Source organism: Lacerta agilis, chromosome 3, assembly GCF_009819535.1.
Source record: "Lacerta agilis isolate rLacAgi1 chromosome 3, rLacAgi1.pri, whole genome shotgun sequence".
NCBI lineage: Eukaryota > Metazoa > Chordata > Lepidosauria > Squamata > Lacertidae > Lacerta > Lacerta agilis.
Window position 1 is genome coordinate 56,811,591 of NC_046314.1, and position 25,351 is coordinate 56,836,941.

The 25,351-nt window shown below is 41.8% G+C and overlaps 2 protein-coding genes across 2 annotated transcripts; both read right to left on the reverse strand.

Moving 5' to 3' along the window:
- Nucleotides 1–172: 172 nt before the first annotated feature.
- On the reverse strand, nucleotides 173–8,324 carry LOC117043774 (pantetheinase-like). The gene is made up of 7 exons (XM_033143797.1): nucleotides 8,080–8,324; nucleotides 7,875–8,005; nucleotides 5,767–5,959; nucleotides 4,230–4,521; nucleotides 2,854–3,224; nucleotides 1,368–1,538; nucleotides 173–489 (listed from the first exon to the last, which is right to left on the reverse strand). The coding sequence occupies exons 1-7, from the start codon at nucleotides 8,293–8,295 to the stop codon at nucleotides 364–366; spliced, it is 1,500 nt and encodes a 499-aa protein (XP_032999688.1). The 5' UTR covers nucleotides 8,296–8,324; the 3' UTR covers nucleotides 173–363.
- Nucleotides 8,325–14,031: 5,707 nt separating this feature from the next.
- Nucleotides 14,032–24,520, reverse strand: LOC117043775 (vascular non-inflammatory molecule 3-like). The gene is made up of 7 exons (XM_033143798.1): nucleotides 24,290–24,520; nucleotides 23,904–24,034; nucleotides 19,176–19,368; nucleotides 17,913–18,207; nucleotides 16,391–16,761; nucleotides 14,893–15,063; nucleotides 14,032–14,485 (listed from the first exon to the last, which is right to left on the reverse strand). Exons 1-7 carry the CDS (start codon nucleotides 24,503–24,505, stop codon nucleotides 14,369–14,371), a joined length of 1,494 nt encoding a protein of 497 aa, XP_032999689.1. The 5' UTR covers nucleotides 24,506–24,520; the 3' UTR covers nucleotides 14,032–14,368.
- Nucleotides 24,521–25,351: the final 831 nt, after the last annotated feature.

The following is a 25,351-nucleotide window of genomic DNA, read 5'->3' on the forward strand; positions in this document are numbered from 1 at the left end:
TCGTCACTGGAGCCATTTTTTCTCTCCCAGAATATTCATGATGCACATAAATTGCAGCAGCCTAGTTCTGTGATAAAAGTGAACAACCGAGGACCCCAGGGAATTTTAGGAATAAGAAAATGGAAACTCAGAAAGTGTTCCCATTTGAAGAAGAAAAAAAAAGATGAGTAGCTCAAGTTAATTCTTTGGCCTTTATTAATGCAATCTTCAAGGAACTTGTGTTCTTTGGGATTTGACAGCCAACAACTAAGCAAAATAATCTATGTGAACATCACAGCAAGCTGTAGCAGCCCAGCCATGTCAGAGTCAACAAAAAGCAATTTGTGTTCTTTCACAGTTGTGAACCGTCCGGCTCAGAACATCTCAAAGAATCCCACTGACTATGTAGGGACCTGGGGGATCTTTCTCATACCACCTGCCCCAAAGTGTCACTGTTAAGAGTGGCTTCGATGTTCCATTCTGAGTAACCAGCCGCCCATCACTCAAAACCTAGTTGAGAACAAAACGAGGAGGGAACAGTTACAAAGTAATAGTTGCACAAAGTATCAGTATTATAGGTTTTATGCAACATAGCACTAAAGTGAACATTCTGTTAGCACAATAATTTCCTTCACACAATGGAACATTCTCTCCCCCCTCCCTCCTTCTGCACACACGTCCCTCTTAAATCTGTTCTGGAGGTTTTTCCCAACCCTACGGATCAGACTTGGGCAGTGCTTTTTTTTCTTTAAAAAATGTTTAGGGGTACTCTCATTTTGACTAAAAAATAAATACATCACAATTTCATAGTTCAAATTGGGAAAAATAAATAGAGTAAATGGACGAAAGTACAAAGATTCACAAAATGTTCAGGGGTATGCATCCCCCCAAAAAGAAGCACTGGATTTGGAGATGGTGCAGGGTATGTGCTGGAAGGGAAGAGAAGGAAATTCTGTTTGTGCTGGCGCTTCCCTTTGCACTTGTGGAACTATATAGGTAAATATATGTAGAAATCCATTCAGAAAAAGTGAATTATCATAGAAGGGATGGAGAGATCTGCTTCTACTCTACAAAGCCAATTGGTAGAAGGCATTTTTTAGTAGGCTAGTAAAAATAACAACAATCCATGCTAGTAACTTTCCTGGCCTAATAACCAAGGCCACATTCAACAGTCTGTGTGGCCCCCATAGATTTCCCTGTACAGCTGAAGGCACGACAGAGGTAGCATGATTTCTCTCAGAAGCCCACTCTTGTCCTGAAAAGGCTACTGAGCCACCTGAACTTTGTTTATGATAATGTCCTTAAAGGAATTTGTTTCCATTCTGATACCATACAGGCACAGTTTTTTTCCATGTCAGCCAGAAAACATGCTAGAAGCACCGTCCTACCTGAAATTCTCCAGGTGCCAACTGAATTCCACTGAGCAGGACTTCTGGGAAGACATAGTTAGTGCTAAATGTGCCACTGAGAGAAAAGAAATCAAAGCGGGTGTGAGCAGTTGTCACAGGCTGGCCACAGGTCTGTAGGTCTGTACTTGCACACTTCAGCAATGTACATATCTAAAAGGAAGAAGAGCAATGCATTGGGAGAGCACTCAGAATAAATATAAATTTTACTGCTGCTGTACCATCACAACCATGGCGCTGATTTAAAATACAACCAAGTTGGTTGCAGTATAAGAACAATAAGAACTGTTGCAGTACTAATACAGTATTATATGAGCGATACAGGTATACCCTTTATATACCCAGGTGATCACACACTTTGCAGGTGAGGCCTCCTGCAGATACCATCTTATCAGGAAGTTGATTCTGCACCATGTAGGACTCAGGCCTTTAGTATTCTTGCACTTAATAATTTGGAATCCCCTCCCCTTCAACATTAGACAGGCTTCATCTCTGTTGTCTTTTTGGCACCTATGGAAGACCTTCTTCCTCCAACAAGCATTTTAAGTAGAGATCTTTCCCAGTCCACATCTGTGTTGGAATTGTTTTTAAATATGCTTTATTATCAATTGTGGTTTGCTGCCCTGGACTCCTTTGAGAGGGAGGGCAGGATATAAATTATATCTATCTATCTATCTATCTATCTATCTATCTATCTATCATCTATCTATCATCTATCTATCCATCTAATTAAATAAATTACCCGCCCAACTGCTCACTCAGTTGATTCAAGAAGTGTCCTTGACGGTGTTGGCTGCAACAGGAACATCCTACAAATGTCAAATGTAAGAAGTCAAAAGCCAACATTGATTTCTTACATTTGACAGCCCTCACCTAGTTTCCAGTGTACTTCCACACACAACTACAGGCACATTGGTCTCAAAAATTATGAAACAGGTGCATATCTCATTACTCCAAAACTAAATAACTAAACATATCAAATAAAATTACAGTCTTAATTATCAGTGACAGCTTTTAATGGGGATAGAAGGCTATGTTTAGATTGCAGCCCTATGCACACTAACTTTGGAGTGAGCCTGACTGAACTCATTAGAACTTTGTTCCAAGTTCACTTAGCCACAACCAAGTTACCAAGACTTTGGAATTAGGTTTTCTTCTTATTAGCGTAGAATTTCATTTATTCTGGCCATGAAGGAAGCACAGATTTTTGTTGTGTTGTTGTTGTTGTCCTCTGTCTTGAATTGGGAAATAATGGAATTCCAGTAATTTAAACTGGAAATTTTAATTCAACTCTCCAACTGAAATTGGTAGGACATTATAGTAAAAGTGCTCAACTTGAGCCAGATCGCGCCCTACGTTTCTATGGCAATATACGGCAATATATCTAGAACTTCCTCCTCTCTCCCCCCTCTCCGATGATGGATAAAAATGAGATCCCATCTTCCCTCATAAGAAGATAAAAAGAGACCTGTAAGTAGTAATTTCCTTCGACCTCATGAAAGCCATCAAATGCACCTAGCACATAAACTTCATTTTCTTGCTTTTCTGTCATTTTGTAGCTCAAGTGGCAGCAAAGCGCTCCCTGGCAGACGGTAAGATTGCCAGCTTCTTTGGCGAGTTCAGAGAAAGTGTATTCATCAAAGAAAATTAATCCTGTGAAATCACCCTCTTTGGGGACTGGTTTGATAGTTGTGGCATACGAGCTCCAGTTAACAGGGGCAGGATGGGTAGGAGAAAGAGAAGGGTGGGAATAGAGCTCTGCAACCAGAAGATGCCCCTTCTCTGATTCTGCATCATAATGATATGCTCGGGATCCATCTGGTGCATAGATGCCGCTGCCTAAGAATGACACAAAACAGAAAGAAAGAAGCAGCTGCTTCATATTGCCCATCCTGTCATAACCGCAGACATCACCCATTTAAGTAGACCAACACATACTCTCACACACCCAAAACCCACATGCTGTACTCCTTTCAATCTGGGTGTGATGATTATCACTTTGTCAGGCAGGGAGAACACTGAGATGAATATCCTCATTCCCAGACTTGGGATGAAACAGATTCCTTGGTCCAGACTCTGCCCAGTGAAGAAACAAAAATTAAAGCCTCCGGTTGACATCGCTGACAGCCTGATCAAGCAGAAGTTCTGCTACAGCTTGGGCCCAGAGGCTACTTATAGCAACTAAATGCCAAATCAGAGGCAAAAATTGTCTGCCTTTGTTTAAAAGAGAGCCAAATACAGCCCAGTCTTTGCCATGATCACAACTCAGAAGTCGTATGAACTTTTCCAAACCTAATTTTGGAAAGGGCATTCTAAGCGCAACTCCAGATGTTCTTTCTATTGTGTGTTCATAATGTTTTGTGTTCATGGTGGTATCATGATAATGGTATAATAATAATAATAATAATAATAATAATAATAATAATAATAATAATAATTTATACCCTGCTACCCTGGGCAGCTTCCAACAAAAGGTTAAAAACACATTAAAAGTACCGGTACTGTTGGCACCTGCTTCATTTCCAATCAGTGCATGCCCTGCTGAAATCCTGCAACTTTTTATGCCACAAAAGTTCCAGTTTATTTTTTTCGCCCCCCTTTTGTTATGCTATAGTGCAAGTGGTGCAGTAACATTGGGTAAGCACCATCTAATAAAGCAGAATGATTTCTGGACAGCCCAGTATAAATCACCACGAATGCTTTATTATTGCATCAGTGTGACCTTGCAGAATGCACCCTCGAAAAAAACCAAAGACATCCAACTGGAGGGGTCCTAAGATGGAAGAGACCAGCCAACTAGTGTATAACTAGTTATACATGATCTTATTGAAAACTGTATATTACCTGTCATGTTGAAGCTAGGCCTATGGGTATTAGATGCCAGAACATTGACACGCATGCCCATAGCCCATGCTGAATGAAATTCAACAGCAGTCAGATGTGGGAGAACATTCATCCAAGCTGTTGGGAAGAGGATGGTGTCCACCTGCAGCTTGCTCACCAGGGTCACTGCAGGGTCATGGAACAGAATATCAAAGCAGGTGAAAAGACCAAATTTCCCAAAGGCAGTGCTGAAGGTCACCAACTCAGGCTCTGGAGGGGAATCAAACTGCCGTTCCAACATAAAAAGATTGAACTGTGGAAAGATAACACCTTTTTTAAAAAAACAAACAAAAAAAAAACACCCACACACCATTAAAGTACTTGGGTATATAAAAAAGAAATTACTGTGATTAAAAGTGACCTACAAAGTGTACTGCAAGTTATTTAATTTTCATTTAAATTAATTAAAAGCTAAGCAAAGGAAGAATGGATACAAAAACTTATGGAATATGCAGAAATGGCGAAACTTACCGGAAGAATAAGAAATCAAGATAACAAACTTTTTATAGTTGCAGGTAGGTAGCCGTGTTGGTCTGCCATAGTCAAAACAAAATTTAAAATTAAAAAATCCTTCCAGTAGCACCTTAGATACCAACTAAGTTTGCTCTTGGTATGAGCTTTCGTGTGCATGCACACTGAAGAAGTATCTGAAGAAGTGTGCATGCACACGAAAGCTCATACCAAGAACAAACTTAGTTGGTTTCTAAGGTGCTACTGGAAGGATTTTTTTAATTTTTTATTTTGTTTAAACTTTTTATAAACTTTTTTTTATAAAAGAATGGAAATGGTTTATTGAAAATTGACAGATAAATTGTAAACAGGTAAGAACATTGGCAGGATTGTTGTAATAAACTGCAGTTTTATAAGAGTATATATTTAAAGTAGAAGGATAAATTAGCAAATTAAGTTAATTTGGATATGCAGAAGATATAAAAAATCATTTTAAGGAACTGCAAAAATAGAGGGAAGGCAGTCAAATTTTGAAATGTTAAAATGAATTTAAAATCAGTGAAATGTATAGACCTGAAAAGCATAATTTTTTTAAAAAAAGCTAAATAACATTTTAAAAAACTTTTTAAAATTTTTGTTTCAATTGAACCACCTTTGGGGGTTGTTCTGTCTATGCCAATGCCATCAGTGTGTTCTTAAATTCATGTGTAGTCTGTACGTAAATTGTTAATAGAAATAAGATCATTGTTATTTATTTAATGTATTAGTTGCTTCCCACATGGAAGCCCCTAAATGACTTGCAAAATCATAGGAGAATAACCCATAACAGAAAAACATGAATAATAGGTTTTGTACAATAAAAGGAATACTATGGCCCATAAAATGAACACAATAAAACAGCAGAAACCATCTTCAATAGACGGCAAAGTGTGCATCCTACACTGTCTTGACTTTTCTTCCCACTTTATAAAACAATTCCACCCTATACAATATTATAAGTGGAGGGTGGGTGGGGGCCAATGATACCCAGTTTGTAAAAATGAATTACCTTGTGGTAACGTGCCACGAGTTTTCCATTCGAGTCCATGACAATATTGGTGTTGTACTGATAGTGACCATCACTAGGGCATTTGGTATCTGTGTGATTACATGGTTTCTTATCTCCCATGTTGGCAACCAGATAGATAGAGTTTTGCCTCGCCAGGCAACTCAACCTTTCTTGCACTGGGGCAGGTCCAAATCTAAGTGGAGAAAAGCAGAGAAATGAAGGACTCAAAGGAAGAGAGATCCGTTGGTAGACCACCTAGTTGAATCTCCTGAACGGAGGGGCAACATGCTAACATTCATAGCAGAGCAGCCCCGGACTGACCTCCTTTGGACCCCTAGACCCAGGACTGGACTTGGACCTTGCTTCATGGACAAACCCCCGGGGCCAGTACACATTCATAGCAGAGCAGCCCCATGTTCCTTCAGATTGTAGGAAATAAAGGGCCCCTTCAGATTTCCATTTTATTACACATTCAGGATGATTTGTGCTAAGGATGACATCAGGGCAGTTATATGCCACCCTGCTTTCAATATTGTTTAAGCTGCAAAAGTTTCAGGGTTGTTTGGATTCGTCCCATAGCTTCTCGCTGAAATCCCACACTTTTATACAAATGTTCCAGTTTTTGTGTTTTTGTTTCAGTCCCACTTTTGTTGTGTGATCATCGTGCAAGAGTGCCCCTCCCCCCCCAACAGCACCAATGCAGTAACATCGAAGAAGCACTGCAGAACAGCCAATAAAGCGGAACAATGTGTGGGTCGTCCCCTAACCCACCATTAATGAAGTTTTACTGCATCAGTGACATGTTGCAGAATACCCGTCTGGAGGGGCCCTAAATAGATAGAAGGTAGAAAAAATATTCTGGGCCACACTAGACCTTACATAGAGATAAATGTAGCCCAATTTTTTCAAAATGAAACGCAGCCACTGGAGCACGTCAGTTAGAGGAATGGGTATGTCTGACCCTTTCGCTCCAGCCATTTATCCATTCAAAGTTACCTTATCTGAGCTGTTATTTTTCTATCTGTGGGTAAAAGATACATGTACAGGCAACCATTTATACAGGGATTATGTTCAAGCAAATGGGACAAAACATGTTGCACATCAACATCTATAACTGCAGCACAACCACCAATGCTCTACCACCAAGCTCTTCCTTAATAGCTTCCTTCTGACCTACCAAAATGGCAGCCCATACTTGCTCTTACTTTTCCATTTCCCCATCCTCCTTTCCTAAGTGCTCCTAAGTATGGTCTGGTCATTCTAACTACAAACACCATCAAAACAAGGGAACAAATCACTGTGGTGTCATGGTTAGAGTATTGAATGTAGATAGATGGGACCCAAATTCATTTACATCCCGCCCATCTGGCTGGTTTTCCTCAGCTACTCTGGGCAGTTCCCAACAGAATATTAATAACACAATGAAGCATCAAACATTAAAAACTTCCCTAAACAGGGCTGCCTTCAGATGTTTCCTAAAAGTCAGATAGTTGTTTATTTCTTTGACATCTGATGGGAGGGTGTTCTACAGGGTGGGCGTCACTACCGAGAAGGCCTTCTGACTGGTTCCCTGTAACCTCACTTCTCACAGGGAGGGAACCGTCAGAAGGCCTTTGGCGCTGGACCTCAGTGTCCGGGCTGGACGATGGGGGTGGAGATGCTCCTTCAGGTATACTCGTCCGAGGCCATTTAGGGCTTCAAAGGTCAACACCAACACTTCGAATTGTGCTCGGAAATGTACTGGGAGCCAATGTAGGTCTTTCAGGACCAACTTGCTTAGTGACATAGCTTACTGGCTAAGCTTGGAACAGTCACCATTTCCCAGTCTAATCTACTTCACAGGGTTTCTGGGGTCCTGATTTTGATCCTCTGCCCGCTGATAATCAACCATCTAGGTTGTGCAGTTCATAAATGTGACTTCCCAGCAGTTACGAGGTGCTTTGGAGAAACCTCTCTTTCTCCAAAACACCTTTATTTGAAGCTGTACATACATAACAACAGTGACCACAAGGATAAAAGAAGCCATCATACTGAAGTTCCTTTATAGGGTGTTTTTTGTTTGTTTGTTTTTTACGGCTGCGTATGAAACCAACAAAATCCGAACACACCTTTTTGGGTCCGTACACGGAATCCAGTCAACCTGCGGATCAGGAATATCTTCAAGGTAGGGATAAAGTGTTTCTCTTGTGAACCTGAAACCATATATGCCATCTTCAGGAGTCACAATGATGTGTGCACCCTGTCAAAAGAAATGATGCTGATGATCTCTCCATCACAGGATAAACCAAGGCACTTTATCAAATACTGAAGTACCTGCTTTGTGGCCAGCTTGATGGCCTCTTCCAAGATGTCCATGTTCTTGTTCATCAGTTTCAATGCCTCTTCAGAAGAAACAGGCTTTGGGGTGGGTTCTGCCAGTACGACTGAGTGCTCGTATACTGCTGCAATGTATTTTTCCAAGGCCGAGGCCCTTGGGTCCACCAGGAGGAGATAAACGAAAACATGCCATGGGGATGGGAAAGAAATCATTGCTGGGCTCGTCTGCTGCAAAGAGGAAAAAAGGCTAAGAAAAGAGAGGGAAAGGGATGGCAAAGTCCACACTTGTATCAGCTGACTATCATGTGGGTTATTCCATCCCTTTCTGGACTCTGGCCTGGCCAGTTATTTTGAAACTAAGAGTGTTTCACAAGATCAGCATTAAAGAAATTGACAGTTGTACTTTTAACCCTTTTTATGCACCATAAATCACCCCTTTGTTTCAGTCCCAAATGGAAATATGGAAGGAGGTACTTCCTGAAAACTGCTTAGATGAATAAACCAGTTTATAAATTTTGTTCTTTTTTTTAAGGAAGGAAAATCTGCGCACAGGTGGTTTCTTCTGCCCTGAATAAACATGCATAGTGTTGTACTTTTAGCCTTATTTCTCTTTAAGAACAGCAACAAGTATGTTCGGCACTTTCCTCTAAACATACTTCTATAATAACTAGAGACTCTGAAAAACAGGTTTTCTTTAAAATGGTAACCTCCTGTTATAATCTTAAATACTCTTTCGTATATTCCTTATTTTATGGTTCTATGAAAAATAGTCTAACGCATTAAAAATATTAACTTTACCTGAATGGGCTATATGAAGAAGCAGCTTAAACAGTTTCAAATGTTTAAGTAGTCCATATGAAAGCTGTCAGAGCAAATGTATGTAACCTGACACAGCAAAAACCAAGGTGCTGCTTATATAAGGAGGGTGGGCTTAACCCTCTAGCTGCTATCTAGCATTCTAACAAAGTGATCCTTGAAATATTCCATAGCAAAAAATACCCTGTTTTCACTTCCTTTTGGAGTCTTTCCTGTGTTTTTCCTCTCCTGTAGATTGCTACAAGAAAGGGCTAATTAAAACAACCTCTCAAGTCCCATAGAAAAATATACCTTTACCTTACTTATAGGGTTAATACCCATGCATTTCAGGAGGTGTTTTTTTTCCTCCTTTCCATTTATCCGGCTCCATCTGGGTTCTGTCTTTTTATTGAAGAGTGGGGAAATTTTGTTTAAATTCCTTTCTTCATATCTCTATGAAGGTGAGTTCCTAATAGCCACAATGGCCTTTTTCAAAGGGCACTACCACTGAGGGAAATATACCTTTGTAGAAGCAATGTTAAAAATTGTCATCAACAGTACCACAGGCAAGGCCCATCAAGAACAGGAATATCTCACAGGCTGTTGTGGGTTAAAAGTATTGATCATTCAAGTGCTGATCACAGCTCACAATGAATCAGCAGCTCTCCAAACCTGCAGGTAGGAGAATATACAGACATCAGATGGATTAGAAATATGCAATCAACCCTCAGATGGTTAAATACTGATTGCGCACTTTATCTACCAGAAAGATAAGCAAATTTAGTACACATTCTTAAGAATGAAGGCTTTAAATGTTACTCACCAGTTACTGCAGCAAATGACAAGCAAAATTTAGCGTTGGATTATTTTTCACACATCAAATGTGTATTTATTTATTTTGAAACTGCCATTTAATAGTTTATTTGTGCACCAACAACATAAAAGTTGTTCTCTGTTCAAGCTTCCCAGCTAGCTAATGATATATGCCTCTCTTACACCCCCATTATTTCTGTCACAATCGTAAAAGAATTTCAGAAATGTCATTGGACCATATAATTAGTACATGAGAAATGCACATTGGCAGCCGTAGAAAGTGTTTCTTCAATAGCTGATATTCAACAACAGAGAGACTTACATTGCAATTATCTTGAACAAGAGCAAGGTCAAGCCAAGCATTTCAAGAGGTCTCAAAGATCAGCCAGTTGCAGTGAGGTAAGCCGTTTCCACCTAAGCTGCCTACCTGCCCTGATTCCTGGACTTGTGTGCCACCCACTGTCCTAGTTTCTGGCAGGGCCTTGAAGAAGTCTGAAGGCTGTCTTGAGATTCTGCTTGGACAGTTAGCTAGAACCGCCCTGAGACCGTTGGGTATAGGGCGGTATAGAAATTAAAATAAATAATAATAATAATAATAATAATAATAATAATAATAATAATAATAGTGGTCATAATGGGTCGTCCCTTTGGTGTGGGCATTAGATTCTGCCTGATTTTAACTGAGATTTTAGTTGTTAGGCACCCAGGGAGAGTGAATGAACAAGATGGCTAATTTCCCTGTGGGAGATGTAATGAGGGCTACATTGACTTGTTGTTGGTAGTATTATGTCTCTGGAATGGAAACAAAGAAACTGAAGTGGGTGCAGGTTCCGAGGTATTTGTTTCGATGGGGAAGGGTCCAACAGCCATGGGTGGGTGGGGAAGTGGTGGTGCCTCAATAGGTAGTATTGAGGGGAGGGAGAAAAACAAGGCAAGGAAATATGACAAAATGGCACACATAATTAAGGACTTTTGCTTCTTCCGTTCCTTTTCTCAGTATTGTTTACAGCAGGTGTAGGGAACCTTTGGGCCTCCAGATATTGCTGAATTACAAGTCCCATTTGTTGTTGTTGTTGTTCAGTCGTTCAGTCGTGTCCGACTCTTCGTGACCCCATGGACCAGAGCACACCAGGCACAAGTCCCATTACTCCTGGCCATTGCCTATGGTTGCAGGGGCTGATGGGAGTTGTAGTCTACTCTACACTATGTGGTGTGGCTCTTCTGGATTTCTGGCAGGAGTCAGTCCCAGCCCTATTTGAGGTTGCTGAGAATTGAACCTGCGACCTTCTGGGTGAAAAGTGTGTGCTCTGTCACAGCCCCTTTCTGGGATTGAAGAGCATACAGGGTAGATGATGCTAGGCACCAAGCAAAAACATTCCTCTTCTCCAAGGCCTTTGACTAATTAAACAATCTGTGGCCTTTTAAACTGGAGGAGGGTATCTTGTTTGTTACTATGTTATTTATTTTTGTATTTTTAAATGGTAAACTGCCCTGTGCTCCTCGGATGAAGGGACGTATAGAAATTTAATCATCATCACCTTCCTTTTGCTGGGATGGGAAATCGGTATCTAAATTAAAGCACTGTCCTAAGCCTAGCTGGTACCATTTTGGAACCCTAACTGAAGTGCCCTGAGAGAGGAATTTCTCCCCTCCCACCTACTAGTTTTTAGCAAGATAGTGAAAGGAGATTTACCGTAATCCTATCCCTACTTCCTTCCTCCCTACATTTAGACAGCCCTTCCCTCTTTGCTCTCATCTCATTTCACCCCACCCAGCCCAGGGGTCCCCCCACCCAACATGGAATACTATACACCTTCCATAGACTCTCCTTTCACTCAGATCTCATATTCTCTTTCCCAGAATGCTTTCAGAGCCTGCTAGATCATGGCACTTGGCTCCTTTAGGCCAGCATTTTGATGCAGTAGCCAACCAGATGCGTCTGCAAGCACACCAACACTCTCCCATCTTGCCGTTTCCAGCAACAGTTATTCAAAAGAATAATGCCTCTAACAGTGGAGCCTCTCATCCTCTGCTGCCCCAAGGCGAGATTTTTGCATCCGATGAAAAGTGGCAACAGATTGATTAGGAAAGGGGAGAGAAGTGAAAGTTCAGCTCAGTAACTGTAGCTGGAAAATCAGGTGCCTCACCTTCCTCCCTTATAAGGGACTGTGACAGGATTATGTCTGTCAGGATTATGGGATCTGACAGCTGATGATGATGATGATGATGATGATGATGATAATAATAATAATAATAATAATAATAATAATAATAATAATAATTGTATTTATACCCTCCCCATCTGCCAAGGTTTTCCCAGCTACTCTGGGCGGCTTATAGAAGAATATAAAAACATAATAAAATGTCAAACGTTAAAAACTTCTTGATACAGAGCTGCCTTCAGATGTCATCTAAAAGTTGTGTAGTTCTTAAACTCCTTCACATCTGATGGGAGGGCATTCCACAGGTAGGGCATTACCTCGGAGAAGGCCCTCTGCCTGGTTCCCTGTAACTTCTCGCAGTGAGGAAATCACCAGAAGGCCCTCGGAGCTGGACCACTGTGCCCAGGCAGAATGATGGGGGTGGAGACGCTCCTTCAGGTATACTGGGCCAAGGCTGTAAACAGAAACTCCAAATGGAATAACCTACAAACTGATCTGCAGTGGCTGTGGAATCTAAGCAGTGATGTCACAGTCCTGTCAGCCAATAGTTTTCAATCGCTTGCCAGGATTGTGGTTTTCAGCTAAATCTAAAGCAGTTTAGAATTAAAATGGTAACATCTAGAGTGATTATTCACTTTTCTATAACTATTGGGTTTCACTCAGAGTAGACCCACAGAAATTAATGAACATAGCTAAGTTAGGTCCATTGAATTTCAACAAGTCTCCTTTAGTAAAACTTAGTTGAATACCTCCCATTTCTTAGCTTAGTATGTCCTCACACAGCCAACGTGTATCCAACAGATGATTCATAGGTCAGAGATTCAGAACACCTGCTTTACAGGTAACAGTCCCAAAGTTTCTAACATCAATTTAACAAAACAAAACAAACAAACAGGTAAGTAAATAAATAAATAAATAATATTCCCAACTTCCTTGAAGAAAACTGTACTAAATAAATAAATAAAAGATCAATGGACCAGTATGGTGGGTTAGCCTGCGACACTGGGGTTCAAATTCCTTGTCAGCCATGAAGCTCACTGGGTGACCTTGGGCCAGTCACGACCTCTCAGTCTAATTTATAGGTTATTTTTTCAGGCTCACAATTCTACTCTCTTTTAAGATTTACTTACCACAGTACAGTGTAGCAACTTTTAACAAAATAGTGTTTTTGACCAGAGTGTATATATGTCAAAATAAGCCAAGGGGAATTACGTTACTAAAGCATGATATTTATCTTAAGGAGAAAAGCAATGTAAACACAATATGACAATTCAAAACATTTAATTCATTACAAAGTAAGTGAGTCACCTTTCCACTCAAACTGAGTATTCACAGAGACATCTAACAACCAGAAGTAAATTGCACATCTAACAGATTAAGCCTGAAATGAAAAACAAGGTTCATCCACTTAATTGCAAGTTTCCAAGAGTTAAGAAACCATGGGAAGAATTTAACACAGCACATAGTCATTGCAAGTCTTCTTGCTTGGCTGATGTAATAATCTCCTCTCTCCTTCCTCTGTGCACTATTTGGGGGCTTCTCTTGACCCCACAGGGCCAATTTTGGAAGGCATGGGGGCATATTTGGGGGAGGAGGAAGAAAGCCATATTGCACTAGTAGAAGCCATTTTGTGGGCTCCTGCTAGCAGGACTGGTTAGTTGAATTCCTCCCCAAGTGTATGCATAAGTCTCTGAACAATGCAGCTGGAGACCCAAGTAAGGAACAAGAAACTGGATCAGAACACATGCAGTAAATCTTTTCCAGAATCCTTTTGGGGACTGAGCTTGACTCCATTTTGGAATCTGACATATTATTTGGGCAGCAAACTCACATAATTCAGTCCTGGACAAACAGAGGGCCTTGGGCGCTTAGTATCTTCATGAAGTGTGGGCAAGACGGACCACCCACCCACAAACGACAAAGGTTCATTTTGGGTGCTTTCTTAGAATGAACCAGAAGACAGACCTTTTATCAAGCATTGGCCCCACTTAGCAGGGTACAGGTTTCAGGAAAAACAAAGAAATGTTGATTTCTTTCTGATAGACGACAAATTAGTTGTCTGAATGCTTACAGCAGGGAGGAGGGTACCTGTGGCCCTCTGAATGCTGCTGGATTCCAGTTCCCATCCAGCCAGTGTGGCTTGAGGTCAGGAATGATGGGAGATGGAGTCCAACAACCTCTGGACAGCCACAGGTTCCCCACCCTGAATTATAGTTTGTATTTGCCCTAGCAGCAGATTTCTTTTGGCTATAACCAAGAGGAGGAACACAAATATTAATAAAGTTTAAAGCCAAAGTCCTTCTTCATTGTATGCCCCATGCTCCTGTTTAAAGCAATGGGAAATAGCTGTGTAGCTAGATGGTATGTTCATCTTCTCTTTGTGGCTGATAACTGCTCCTAAAACAAGCTACATGGTTTGTCCTGCAGCAAAACACACTGATCCTGTTCATTCCGCCTTTGTTGTACAAGCACCCACAAAATTCAGGAAAAGAGACATGGTCCTAATTGGATGAGTCTTATGAAGGAGCACCCTCTGGATGTGGTGGGTCCCTTTCATACCACCTTCCAAAAAGAGCCACAGATAGGACTGGCTTTGATAGGCCATTGCTTGTCAAACGTCCGTCAGTCAATACCTGGAAGGATGGAAAGGGCAGGCAAAAAGTTATACATTGGGAAGCAGGTTTGGCTTAGAAGGCATAGGAAAATACAGGCAAACATTTATTACTGAAGTGTTACAGCTGCTTGCAATCAACCGTTTTTTTCTTGTTCTCTGATACAGGGTGGCCTTGATTCCTTCTTTACACAGGACATCCTCCTTGCCCAGTCCAAGTCCATTTTAAAAATAAAGAAGGGAGAGCAGGGCCCTTATAGCTGTCAGTCAACACCTGTCACATAGACAGCAGACTGAGCCACATGGTCACCTGGCCGCAGTCTTCCCCGCTATGGTGAAAAGTAATGACCGAGAGGAGGAGCTATTTTAATCTAAGAAATGGTTTGGGTCAATGCTTTTGCAGAAGCCTGAAGTCACTTTGATCCTTACCTGAAATTCTCCAGTGGCCAGCTGAGTCTCAGTGAGCAAGACTTCCGGAAACACGTAGCTTGTGTTAAAGGTGCCGCTGAGGGTGAAGGAGTCAAATCTTGTATGAGCTTTATCAACTGGCTCCCCGCATGATTTCAAGTCTGTGCTCTTACATTTCAGTAGTGTGCATATCTATGGAAAGAGAGGGTTGTGGGAAAGGTTATTTTGTGGAACTAAGCCATTCAAAGAGCCTTGTGTTTATGGAATGGAGGAAGAAGCTTCCCATGTAAGTGGGCTATACAGGATGCTGCTGTGATTCGAAACAGTACACAAACCAATGTTAAACACTGCACAATACTAATCCTGAAGTAGATCGCTTTTGCTGATTATTTTGAAACAACTCTAGAATATTTGGAAGAAATAAACAAGAATTCTTTTTGCAATACAGTATTGAGGTTATGGGATTTTTTTGGAGGGGGATCTTTCTGAGGCCTTTTCTGTAAAAATAAAAGAAAATGCATTGTGCTTTTGTTTGCGTCCTTCAAAAAACTCTATGCAATACTGGGAGTACTTAGCATTTGCATGACACTTGCAGTAAAAAGCAAACAAACCCAAGACAGAATATGGTGTTAAGCAGGAAGCTGCATGGTAGCACAGTGTTAAGTAAATGGATTACCATCTTCAATGACTTCAGCAGACTTATTTTTCCCAGGATCCTACTAATTTTTTCAAATCAGGGGTGCGGAATCTGTGGCCCTCCAGATTTGTTGGATTTCAGCTCCTATCAGCCCCAGTCAGCGAGGCCAATGATCAGAGATGATGGAAACGAGAGTCCAACAACTGCAGCCAGCTCTGCTCTAAACAGTGGCTGTGCTCTAAAGAAGGGAGGTGTATTATAGGGATTGTTCTCCTCTTCAGTAGTAATCCCTCTAATGATTCTTACAGGCTTTTAGAAAAGCTTCTGGAGAGTACAGCTTCCGGTTTCCTCCAAGGCTTTGCCACAATGAAAGCATGAAACACATGTATCCTAGACATTGTTGGTAGGTACGGATGGGCAACGCTATCAGTTTCTTTTTCTCTCGGTTTCTCGCTTTTCCAGTCTTAAATTCAATTCTCCATATTCCCACATCATTTTGTGAATTTTCTCTTTTAAAGAAGTTCGCAAGAAAATTCACCAGCATTTTAATACACTAATTTTTAACGTGCTATTTGGCACAATATATAGATTTTTTCCCCTCTCTAATATAATGCGCTTCTGTATGTTGTTTTCACGCATATTTGCATTTTTATGCACACATTACCCGAATATATTCCTCTTGGCTGGACATATTACTTGGCTGGAGAACTGCAGTGCAAAATTCAGGAATATACCATTTAGAATGGTGGCTGTGTTTTGGTTCACATATTGTTCCGAGCTGGGAAGGTTTGCCTTTAAATGAGGACTGAGCCGCATTCTCCCCAACTCCCACTGGTTTCCCCTCCACATGGCCTGCTCACCCTACCGCACAAAACCCTTTACCTGCAGATAATATTCCCCTTCGATCACATGAAGCCCATCAAAGGCGCCGAATGCGTAAACCTCGTCCTCTCGCTTCTCTGCCATCTTGTAGCTCAAGTGGCAGCAGAGGCCCTTTTGGCAGACGGTATGATTTCCAGCTTCTCGAGAGATTTCAGTGAAGGTGAAGTTATCAAAATAGAAGCTTGCAGTAAACACTGGGCTTGCAGGGAAATGCTTGATATTTGAAGCATATAAGCTCCAGTTGACAGCAGGAGGGTATGTGGGGGAATGACGGGGGCGAGCATCGATTTCCGCAACCAGGAGTTTTCCAGTCTGCGTTTTCATATCAAAGTGATACACCTTGGCGCCTTCAGGTGTAAAGATACCACTCCCTGTGGATGGCACAAGACACTGGGGTAAGGCATAAGTTTCACTATTCCATTTCTTTACCCAAATGAATGGAGTACTAACAGCAGAGGTAAAGGGAAGTATAGCAGAATCTCAATTCACTGATTTGGGACTAGAAGCTAATGCATAGGACAAATGGTGGGAAGTGACCCGAGCAGGTGTGGGTAATTGCTGAACTGCAATTCCCATCAGTCCCAGCAAGCACAGCCAATGACCAGGGATGAGGTGGGGTGTAGTTCAGCAACATCTGGAAAGCTAAAGGTTCCCCACAGGGAATGCATCTCATTAGACAAAGCAAGGTAGGCAACAGATCCTGGCCTTAGTCCCCAGATGTTCTGTTCTACTGAGGATAAAGCTGTGTGCAACCACCTAAGTTAGCATGTTACCCTCAAAGCCTGTAGGGTGTCATAGTGAGAATGTCGGACTAGGACCTGGGAGACCAGAGTTCAAATCCCCACTCAGCCACAAAGCTCACTGGGTGACCTTGGGCCAGTCACTACCTCTCAGAATAACCTACTTCATGGGGTTGTGGAGGGGATTAAATGAGGAGAGGGAGAATCATGCACACCACCATGAGCTAAAGAGGGGGAAAGGTGGGATATAAATACATTAAGCAAACACACACACACACACACACACACACACACAAACAGTGGAGGATGCTGTCCCACTGCCAGTGCTGAAGTAAAATCCAACTGCTTCTGTACGTTGAATTGGTCCATACCGTTTTGTCATTTGCCTCAGGCAGCAAAATGTCTTGGGTCAGCACTGAGCATGCGAAGACAAATAATGTATTAATGCAAATAATGTATTGCCTGCAGAATGTCATTGTGCGCTCATCGCCCGTTTTGAGAGAGGCAGGTAGAGAGTTCATAACTGCGACTTTAGCACTGGTAGCAGATGCTGGTGGACTCCAACTCCCATCAGCCCCAGGCACCATGGCCAATGGGAGCTATAGTCCAGCAACATCTGGAAGGCCACAGTTCGCCATCACTATTTTATAAGGCTGATCTCTGAAGGAAATCACATTTTTTTTAAAATAGCAATTAATGGGTTAATTCCCCCCTATGCTCTATCCCACATTCAAATTGCCAGATCTATGTCTACACTGAAGTTATTCAAGGTAGCACTTTACCAGTCATGTCCAAGCGGGGCTTGTTTATATTAGCAGCAAGGAAGTTGACACGCATTCCCATTGCCCAGGCTGAGTAGAACTCAACAGCAGACAAGAGCGGCAGACCATTCTGCCAAGCAGTTGGGAAGAGGATGGTGTCCACCTTGTACTTTTCCACCAGCGAGATGGCAGGTTCGCGATAATTAAGAACGTCGGCACAAGTCATAAGGCCAAGCTTCCCAAAGGAGGTGTTGATGGTTACAAACTGTGGGTCCTTGGCGTAATTAAAGTAGACTTCAGGAGCGAAAAGGTTGTACTGTTTATAAGACAGAAAATATATCCAGATGTTATTGGAAGAAAAGCACCTCATGGAAACAGGAAAAATAGTGTTAGGAACATAAGAAGCTGTCTTACACCAAGTCAGACCATTGGTCCTTTTAGCTCAACATTGTCTAGACCAGGGAAACCAACACGGTGCCCTCCAAAGGCCACCAGCCCCAGCCAGCCAGGATATTGTCAAGGATGATAGAAGATGCTGTCTGCTACTTTCTGGAGAGCACCATGTTGCCTTCTCTTGTCTTCACTGACTGGCAGTGGCTTTCCAGGATTTCAGGTAGGGGACATTCCCAGCTCTACCTGAAGATGCCAGACTGAAACTGGGACCTTCTGCATACAAAGATGATAGTCTACTACTGACCTACAGTTATTTTCCTAGAAGTTGGTGGTGTTGCCTCTGTTTCTCAGCACACTTACAAGTCCTTGATTATCCTGTGAAAACAATCTACAAATCAAGTCCTTACAGCAAACATCTCAAATATTGTGATTTCCCTTTCAATGAGACACATCCTTGCATACTGGTGCAGCTTCTCTCCCTGCTCCATATGAGTGCATACCTATCTCTTATTTGGGTGGGAGAAATGGGAGTTCCCGTTTCTTCTCATTCAAATTGAGCTACGTATATTAATTTGCATTTCTACCTGTGTTTGTGTAGACCAGGCATAGGCAAACTCGGCCCTCCAGATGTTTTGGGACTACAACTCCCATCATCGCTAGCTAACAGGACCAGTGGCTAGCTAACAGGACCAGTAGTCCCAAAATATCTGGAGGGTCAAGTTATCCTATGCATGGTGTCGACTCTAGGGTGCATTACTGTGCTTTCTATAGCAAATGGAGAACCTGCAGCTCCCTGGAGCACAAACTCCCATCATATCTGACCATTGGCCAAACTGGCTGGGCCTGACGGAGTCCAACAACATCTGGACCAAAACGGAGAAGAGCGTTTACCTTGTGGTAACGTGCCACAAATTTCCCTTCCGTATCGTAAACAACGTCTGTATTGTACTGATAGCGACCGTCACTCGGGCATTGGGGGTCACTGTGGTTGCATGGCTTCTTGTCCCCCATGTTGGCAACCACATAGATGGAGTTCTCCTTTGCTATGCAGCTGAGTCTTCCCTGTATTGGATTCGACCCAAACCTAATGTTGAAAGGAAGAAGTCAATCATTGATACAAAGTCTATTAAAATGGGGAGAGACCAATTTAATTCTGATCCTTTGTGAACCCTATCAGTTCAGAATGTGGCAGATTAAAATAAGAACACACAGCTTCAGGTCTGATAAAGACCGTTCTTACCAGGCTGGGGACAGAAAAAAAGAAGTTGGTCCAATAAATATTCATGGCTTTAGATCAGCCTTCCCCAACCTGGTGCCCTCGAAATGACCAGCCGTATTAGCAGTGGCTGATGGGAATTGTAGACCAAAACATCTGGAGGGCACCAGATTGGGAAGTGTTGCTTTAGAACAGAGGTCGGCAACCAGCCCATGAGCCACCCCCAAACTGAGCCACCCGCTCGGCAAGCCCCTGCGCACTGCACTAAACCGGCGCAGCACAGCGCGGAGACTCTCTTCAGCGGCTCTGGAAATCACTTCTGCACATGGCCAGATGCCGGAAATCGCATCCGCACATGTCCGCGGTGCCGGAAATCGCTTCTGCGCATGTCCAGATGCTGAAAATCACTTCTGGGCATGCACAGAAGTGAATTCTGGCACCAAGGACATGCACTGATACGGTTTCCAGCATCGTGCTACACCGGTCCAGCCCACAGAGTATCTCTGCGGGAGTGATCCGGCCTATGCCAGGTAAGCTTTGCCGACTCCTGCTTTAGAAAGATCTTGTCCAGAGATGGAGATGGGGTGATTGGGAAAAGATCTTGAAGTGACCAGAGAAAAGATCAAGGACATCTTAAAGCAGCAGTAAAAGGGTGTCACATTTCTGTTTATATTACAGTGGCAATGACAGGTGTAAGATCAAAAAAAGATCCAAGCAAGTTGTCTCTGAGTTGGTTCACACTGCAGTCTCTATTTCTAATGCAGCACAGGCCCAAGAATGAGGCGTGTGCATGTTCTTCCACTGCATGTAGAGTCCTTGGTATAAAGTGATGCCTATGCCCATGTACAGGGATACCTTGGAAGTCGAACGGAATCCGTTCCAGAAGTCCGTTCGACTTCCAAAACATTTGAAAACAAAAGCACGGCTTCTGATTGGCTGCAGGAAGCTACTGCAGCCATTTAGAAGCCACGGAAGCCCCATTGGATGTTCGGCTTCCAAAAATCATTCAAAAACCAGAACACTCACTTCTGGGTTTCGATTGTTTGGGGGCCGATTTGTTTGTGAGCCTAGGTATTCAAGATCCAAGGTATGACCGTATTCATATGCAAGTATACCCTTCCCATATGATCCATCCACCTTCTGCAGCATGTGGGCATTGTAGGCAGGACATGTTGGTAATATAAGAGCAGAGTAAAATGAGTCACGGACTACAATGCAGAGACTGTGATTGAACTGACAGCTCTGGTGCTAAGCATATGGATGTAACTGGGCATCAGCGGAAGTCTTATCAGGAATGGCCTGGATTATCCAGTACAGATACTCTCTTCTGTCCAACTTGCAGCTAAACTGTCCAGGCAAGTCTGGGCTTATCAGCTTCCTTCATGTTCATCATCCTAATTAATTCATTATCTTAATTTATAGAAGGACTATACTATGAGAATGAATAATGTAAGCAGAGAAGACCGGGGAAATAGGGCAACTTATTTTACAATGAGGAGCTTTGTCTCTGCACTAATAATTTTTACAATGCATATTATTGTTTTAAGGCAGTTGAGTGGTATTTTTTAATAATGCTCTTAAAATGCTTCAGGTTTGGCTCGGAGGATCCATGGTCTCCTTTCTACACCTGTCCTCGTTAATTCTGTGATCATGCATAATCTGTCCCCTTTAATTTATTTTTCTATGGGTCTTCTAATGTAGCACCTTGAGCAAAGAACAATTATTTTGAAACCAGGAGCAACCTTTGCATCTTACTAACATTATTACCTGTTACTAGACCATTGTCTACAATCTTGCCAACAGGCTGCTATAACCCAGTTGACTTCGATATAATTTAAGCCAACTACTTTTGTGGCATTTATCAGCAAATGATTAAACATTTACATGTAATTTTGCACTAAAGCAACTTAGTTTGAATTATAAATTTCAGGTAATGCAGTCCTGTGCATGCCTACACAGAAGTAAGTCTCACTGAGTTTGCAGTGTTTTCTCCCAAGTAAGGACACACAGGACTGCATCCTAAACTGTTCTTTTTAAAAAGGAAAACTGTTTCAGCATGCTATTTTTAACCAAGTAAATTTGTCAAAAGAAATACTTCCTGAAAAGTTTATTTGGCCGACATGAATCAGGCCATTTATACAATGACAGTTTTGTTTGTCTGTTTAGTATTATTGCTAAATAATTCACTAAATCAGCACATGACTGAATTTCTCTTTTATAGAGAACCAAGATCCACTAAGCAGGGAAGTCCAGTGAATGAATAAGGAAAATCTCACAGGACACGTGGAAAAGGCGTCCCTTTGCTGCCACCTCGTGGCAGACAATTGAGCAAACAGATGCATTGCTTCTAAATTGAATAAGGTACAATACTCACAGAAGTCTAGAATTTTGGGTTTTGTTTTGTTTGCCCCATTGTAGGTGATCTGGTATCTGCTCCTAAATGTGTTTACTTAGAAGCAAATTTACCAGGTTCATGGTTAAGTGTAGCCTGCTTTTTGATCACTATTCCTAGGAACCAGATCCCAATTTTAATGGGATCTGGTAAGTATTTATTTATTTTAATCAAATGACATGGATTCTCGTAGGTAGATGGATGCATCTCCAGCTTTCACTGAGAATTCCTTTTAAGTGGTGGCTGCCCCATTAGGTCACTAACAAAACTTGTGAATTTCAACGCCTCTCAAATAAAATGCAATCCCAAAAGAGTCCCTTTATGTTAGTACTCTCAACAAGAGCAGCGTGAGGGTGTTTCTGAGTCTAGCTCTGTTGCTGAAGGTCCAGGTAACCTCAGTGGCTAGAAAGAGCTTTTACCAGCTGTGATTGGTGCAGCAACTGAAATTGTTCCTGAACTGGAAAGCGTGGTCACGGAAGCTCAGACACTGCTGACTTCAAGACTGGATTACAGGAATCCACTTTGTCGGGCTTCCCTTGTGCTTGATCCAGAAACTGCAGCTAGTGCAAAATGGAGCAGCACCGTCGCTGACGAGAGTGAAGCCATGTCAGCACAGAACATCTCTGCCCTGGTTGCCTATTTGTCACCAAATTCAAAGTGTCGCTATTGGCATATAAAATCCGTAACAGCTTGGAGTCGGTTTATTTGCAGGATTGCCCTACCTCATATCTGCCCAGACAACTGCTTTGACTTGCAGAACTGGCACTATTGCATGTCATAATAATAATTTATTATTTGTACCCCACCCATCTGGCTGGGTCTCCCCAGCCACTTTGGGCGTACATAATACTCATTCTTTGTGTATAAGCAATAAATCTTTTAGGCAGGTGTCATCACTGTACTTTTTGCTGCCTGTTTAATACATCTTTTAATTTGGAACACCTATCCAGGCATATAGAATGCTGACATGAATTTTCAAACTGGTTTTCTTTATCTTTTCACTTGGAATCCCATACCAATTGACTTCAGACAGACATCTTCCCTGTAGTCTTTTTGGCACCTGCTTAGTATATTTTTGTTTAATGTAAATGTAAATGTTACGTGTGTGTGTGTGTGTGTATGTGTTTAGCTACTGTTGATTCTAATCATTGTTCATATATTTTGAAAAAACCTGTTCAAAACTGTTTTAAATCCATAATCTGCAATGTTCCATTTTATCTTTTCGTAAACTGTTTAGAGGCTTTTTACAATCCAGCAGTATAAATAAGTTTTGTTAAATAAATAAAAGCATGCGAACATAGAATCATAGAGTTGGAAGGGATCCAAGAAACCATCCAGCCCACCCCCTTGCCTGGGAACAACAATCCTTTTTTAAAAAAATAATATTTTTAAAAAATACTTTTCAGATATATACATTTCACTGATTTTACAGTCATTTTGACATTTTAAAACTTGATTTCCTTCCCCTTCTTTATGCTGTTCCTGAAATTTATTTTTAATATCTTCTGCATATCCAAACTAACTTAACTTACTCATTAATTAATTAATTAATTAATTATATAAATACTCTTATGTAGCTGCAGGTTATTACCATAATCCTGCCAGGTTTTTTTTTAATCTGTTTACAATTTACCTGTAAATATTCAATTAAACCATTTCCATTCTTTTATAAAAATATATCTTGATTTCTTATTCTTCCAGTAAGTTTCCCCCATTTCTTCATATTCTATAAGTTTTTGTAAGTTCCTCTTCTCTAGGTTAAACAGGTCAATAGTGTTAGGCAGGATTTCTTAACTAACCCCCAAAAAGGAACAAATGCCACATTGTACTGGAATTGCCATTCTGCGCGTATCCTGAAAAGCACCAGGGAACTCCACTATTACTTCACCACAACAAATGAAGGTGTGTTTGTAAAGAAGAATCTGAGTCATATTTTCTGATTTTGAGGCTACACCCTGGAGCGGCTTCTGTTTTTATCTTAATGAATAACATGAATTAGGCAAGAAAATACCTTTTTGGCTCATTGCATGGAATCCAATCTACTTGCGGATCTGGTATATACTCCAGATAAGGATATAGAGTTTCTCGGGTGAAGACCCAGCCATAAAGGGCATCCTCAGGCGTCACAATGATGTGGGCACCCTACAAAAATACATCAGTTCAGACACATTAACCCCAGGACAAATACTGCCACCAGAAGGTTGCTATCCAATTCAGAGTGGGGGAATCTGTGGTCCGCCAGATGCTGTTCCCATTGGCCCCAGACAGCATCATGGGCAATGGCCAGAGATGATGGGAGTTGCAGTCCAAAAACATCTGGAGGACCAAAGGTTTACTGGTCCCTGATGCTGCTGCTGGTGGTGGTGGTGATCTGATCTAACTGGTATGCAGTAGTACCTGCTGGGCAGCTGTTTTGATGGCTCCTTCTAAGATGTCTAGATTTCTGTTCATCAGCTCCAAGGCTTCTGCTCGAGAGACGTTTCTCGGAGTGTCTCCTGTCAGTATCACAGCATGCTCATAGACAGCGGCAGTGAAGGTATCCTCTAAAGCAGAAGAAGGGAGAATAATTCCCACCAGAAATGCAGCACAAAGATGAAGCTGGAAGAGCGCCATGCTGGTGGAATCTGCCTGTCTGCTGCTCAAAATGAGAAAGACTGGGAGGTTACCTGCTTTTTAAAGAAGGCCCTGAAGCTCCAGTTATGGGGAGGTCAAATTGTGAAATGCAGATTGCCAAACTCAGCAAACTGAATTAACTTTGCGTTAAAAGTCTTGCACAAGGCAGGAAAGCAGGTTCTCCTAACAACGGTGTTTGTTGACCTAAATGCAAGTGCTGCCAAGCTAAAGCTAGTGAGTTCCTGCAGAGGGCTGAAGAAGGTGCAACAGAACAGGCAAAGAACTTGAAATTCGTGGTTCAAAGATTCATCCTAAAAAAGCAAATAGACTACTTTGAATGTCAGAGCAGTCACAGCAGGTTTTTCCTGCAGAATCACTCAACAGTGAGACTTTCATGGAATCTAGGTAATGTTTTGAATTTCAGATGCAGAGATCAACAAGAACATGGGGAAAGAGATAGTTTCTGTGGCAACATTGCTTCCTTTGTCCTGTGTCTACCTTCAGTTATTTAACTACTGTACCTCAAACTTGCTCACAGCTTCCCAAAGTTGGTGGCCAGTCCTCCTTATGGACAAGTGCAACATCTGGTCCTTCCCTCCCACCCAGTCATCACTATGATGGATGATTTGCCAGGTGATGATGATGCTTCATGGGGGGGAAGCCCTGTTGTCATCTTTTGAAATCACATGCTGGTGGCTCCCTGTGCAATTTGCAGGTGACCAGAGATCTTCCTCTGTGCCTAGGGGATGGGACCATAGCTTAGTCATGGAGAACTTGCTTTGGGGCCTCCAGATTAATCCCTGGCATATTCAGGCAGAGTTGAGAGTCATATCTGAAACGCAACAG

Excerpts from the sequence above, each read along its gene's own strand:
- LOC117043775 (XM_033143798.1), bottom strand. The coding sequence starts at position 24,505 with ATGGCGCTCTTCCAGCTTCATCTTTGTGCTGCATTTCTGGTGGGAATT. Across the intron at positions 18,208-19,175 it reads TTGTGGCACGTTACCACAAG|TACAACCTTTTCGCTCCTGA; the intron begins GTAAACGCTCTT and ends TCTTATAAACAG. Across the intron at positions 14,486-14,892 it reads TGGCCACTGGAGAATTTCAG|GTATTGACTGACGGACGTTT; the intron begins GTAAGGATCAAA and ends CCATCCTTCCAG.
- LOC117043774 (XM_033143797.1), bottom strand. The coding sequence starts at position 8,295 with ATGATTTCTTTCCCATCCCCATGGCATGTTTTCGTTTATCTCCTCCTG. Across the intron at positions 8,006-8,079 it reads TCAAGCTGGCCACAAAGCAG|GGTGCACACATCATTGTGAC; the intron begins GTACTTCAGTAT and ends TTCTTTTGACAG. Across the intron at positions 3,225-4,229 it reads GCCTAGCTTCAACATGACAG|GCAGCGGCATCTATGCACCA; the intron begins GTAATATACAGT and ends TGTCATTCTTAG.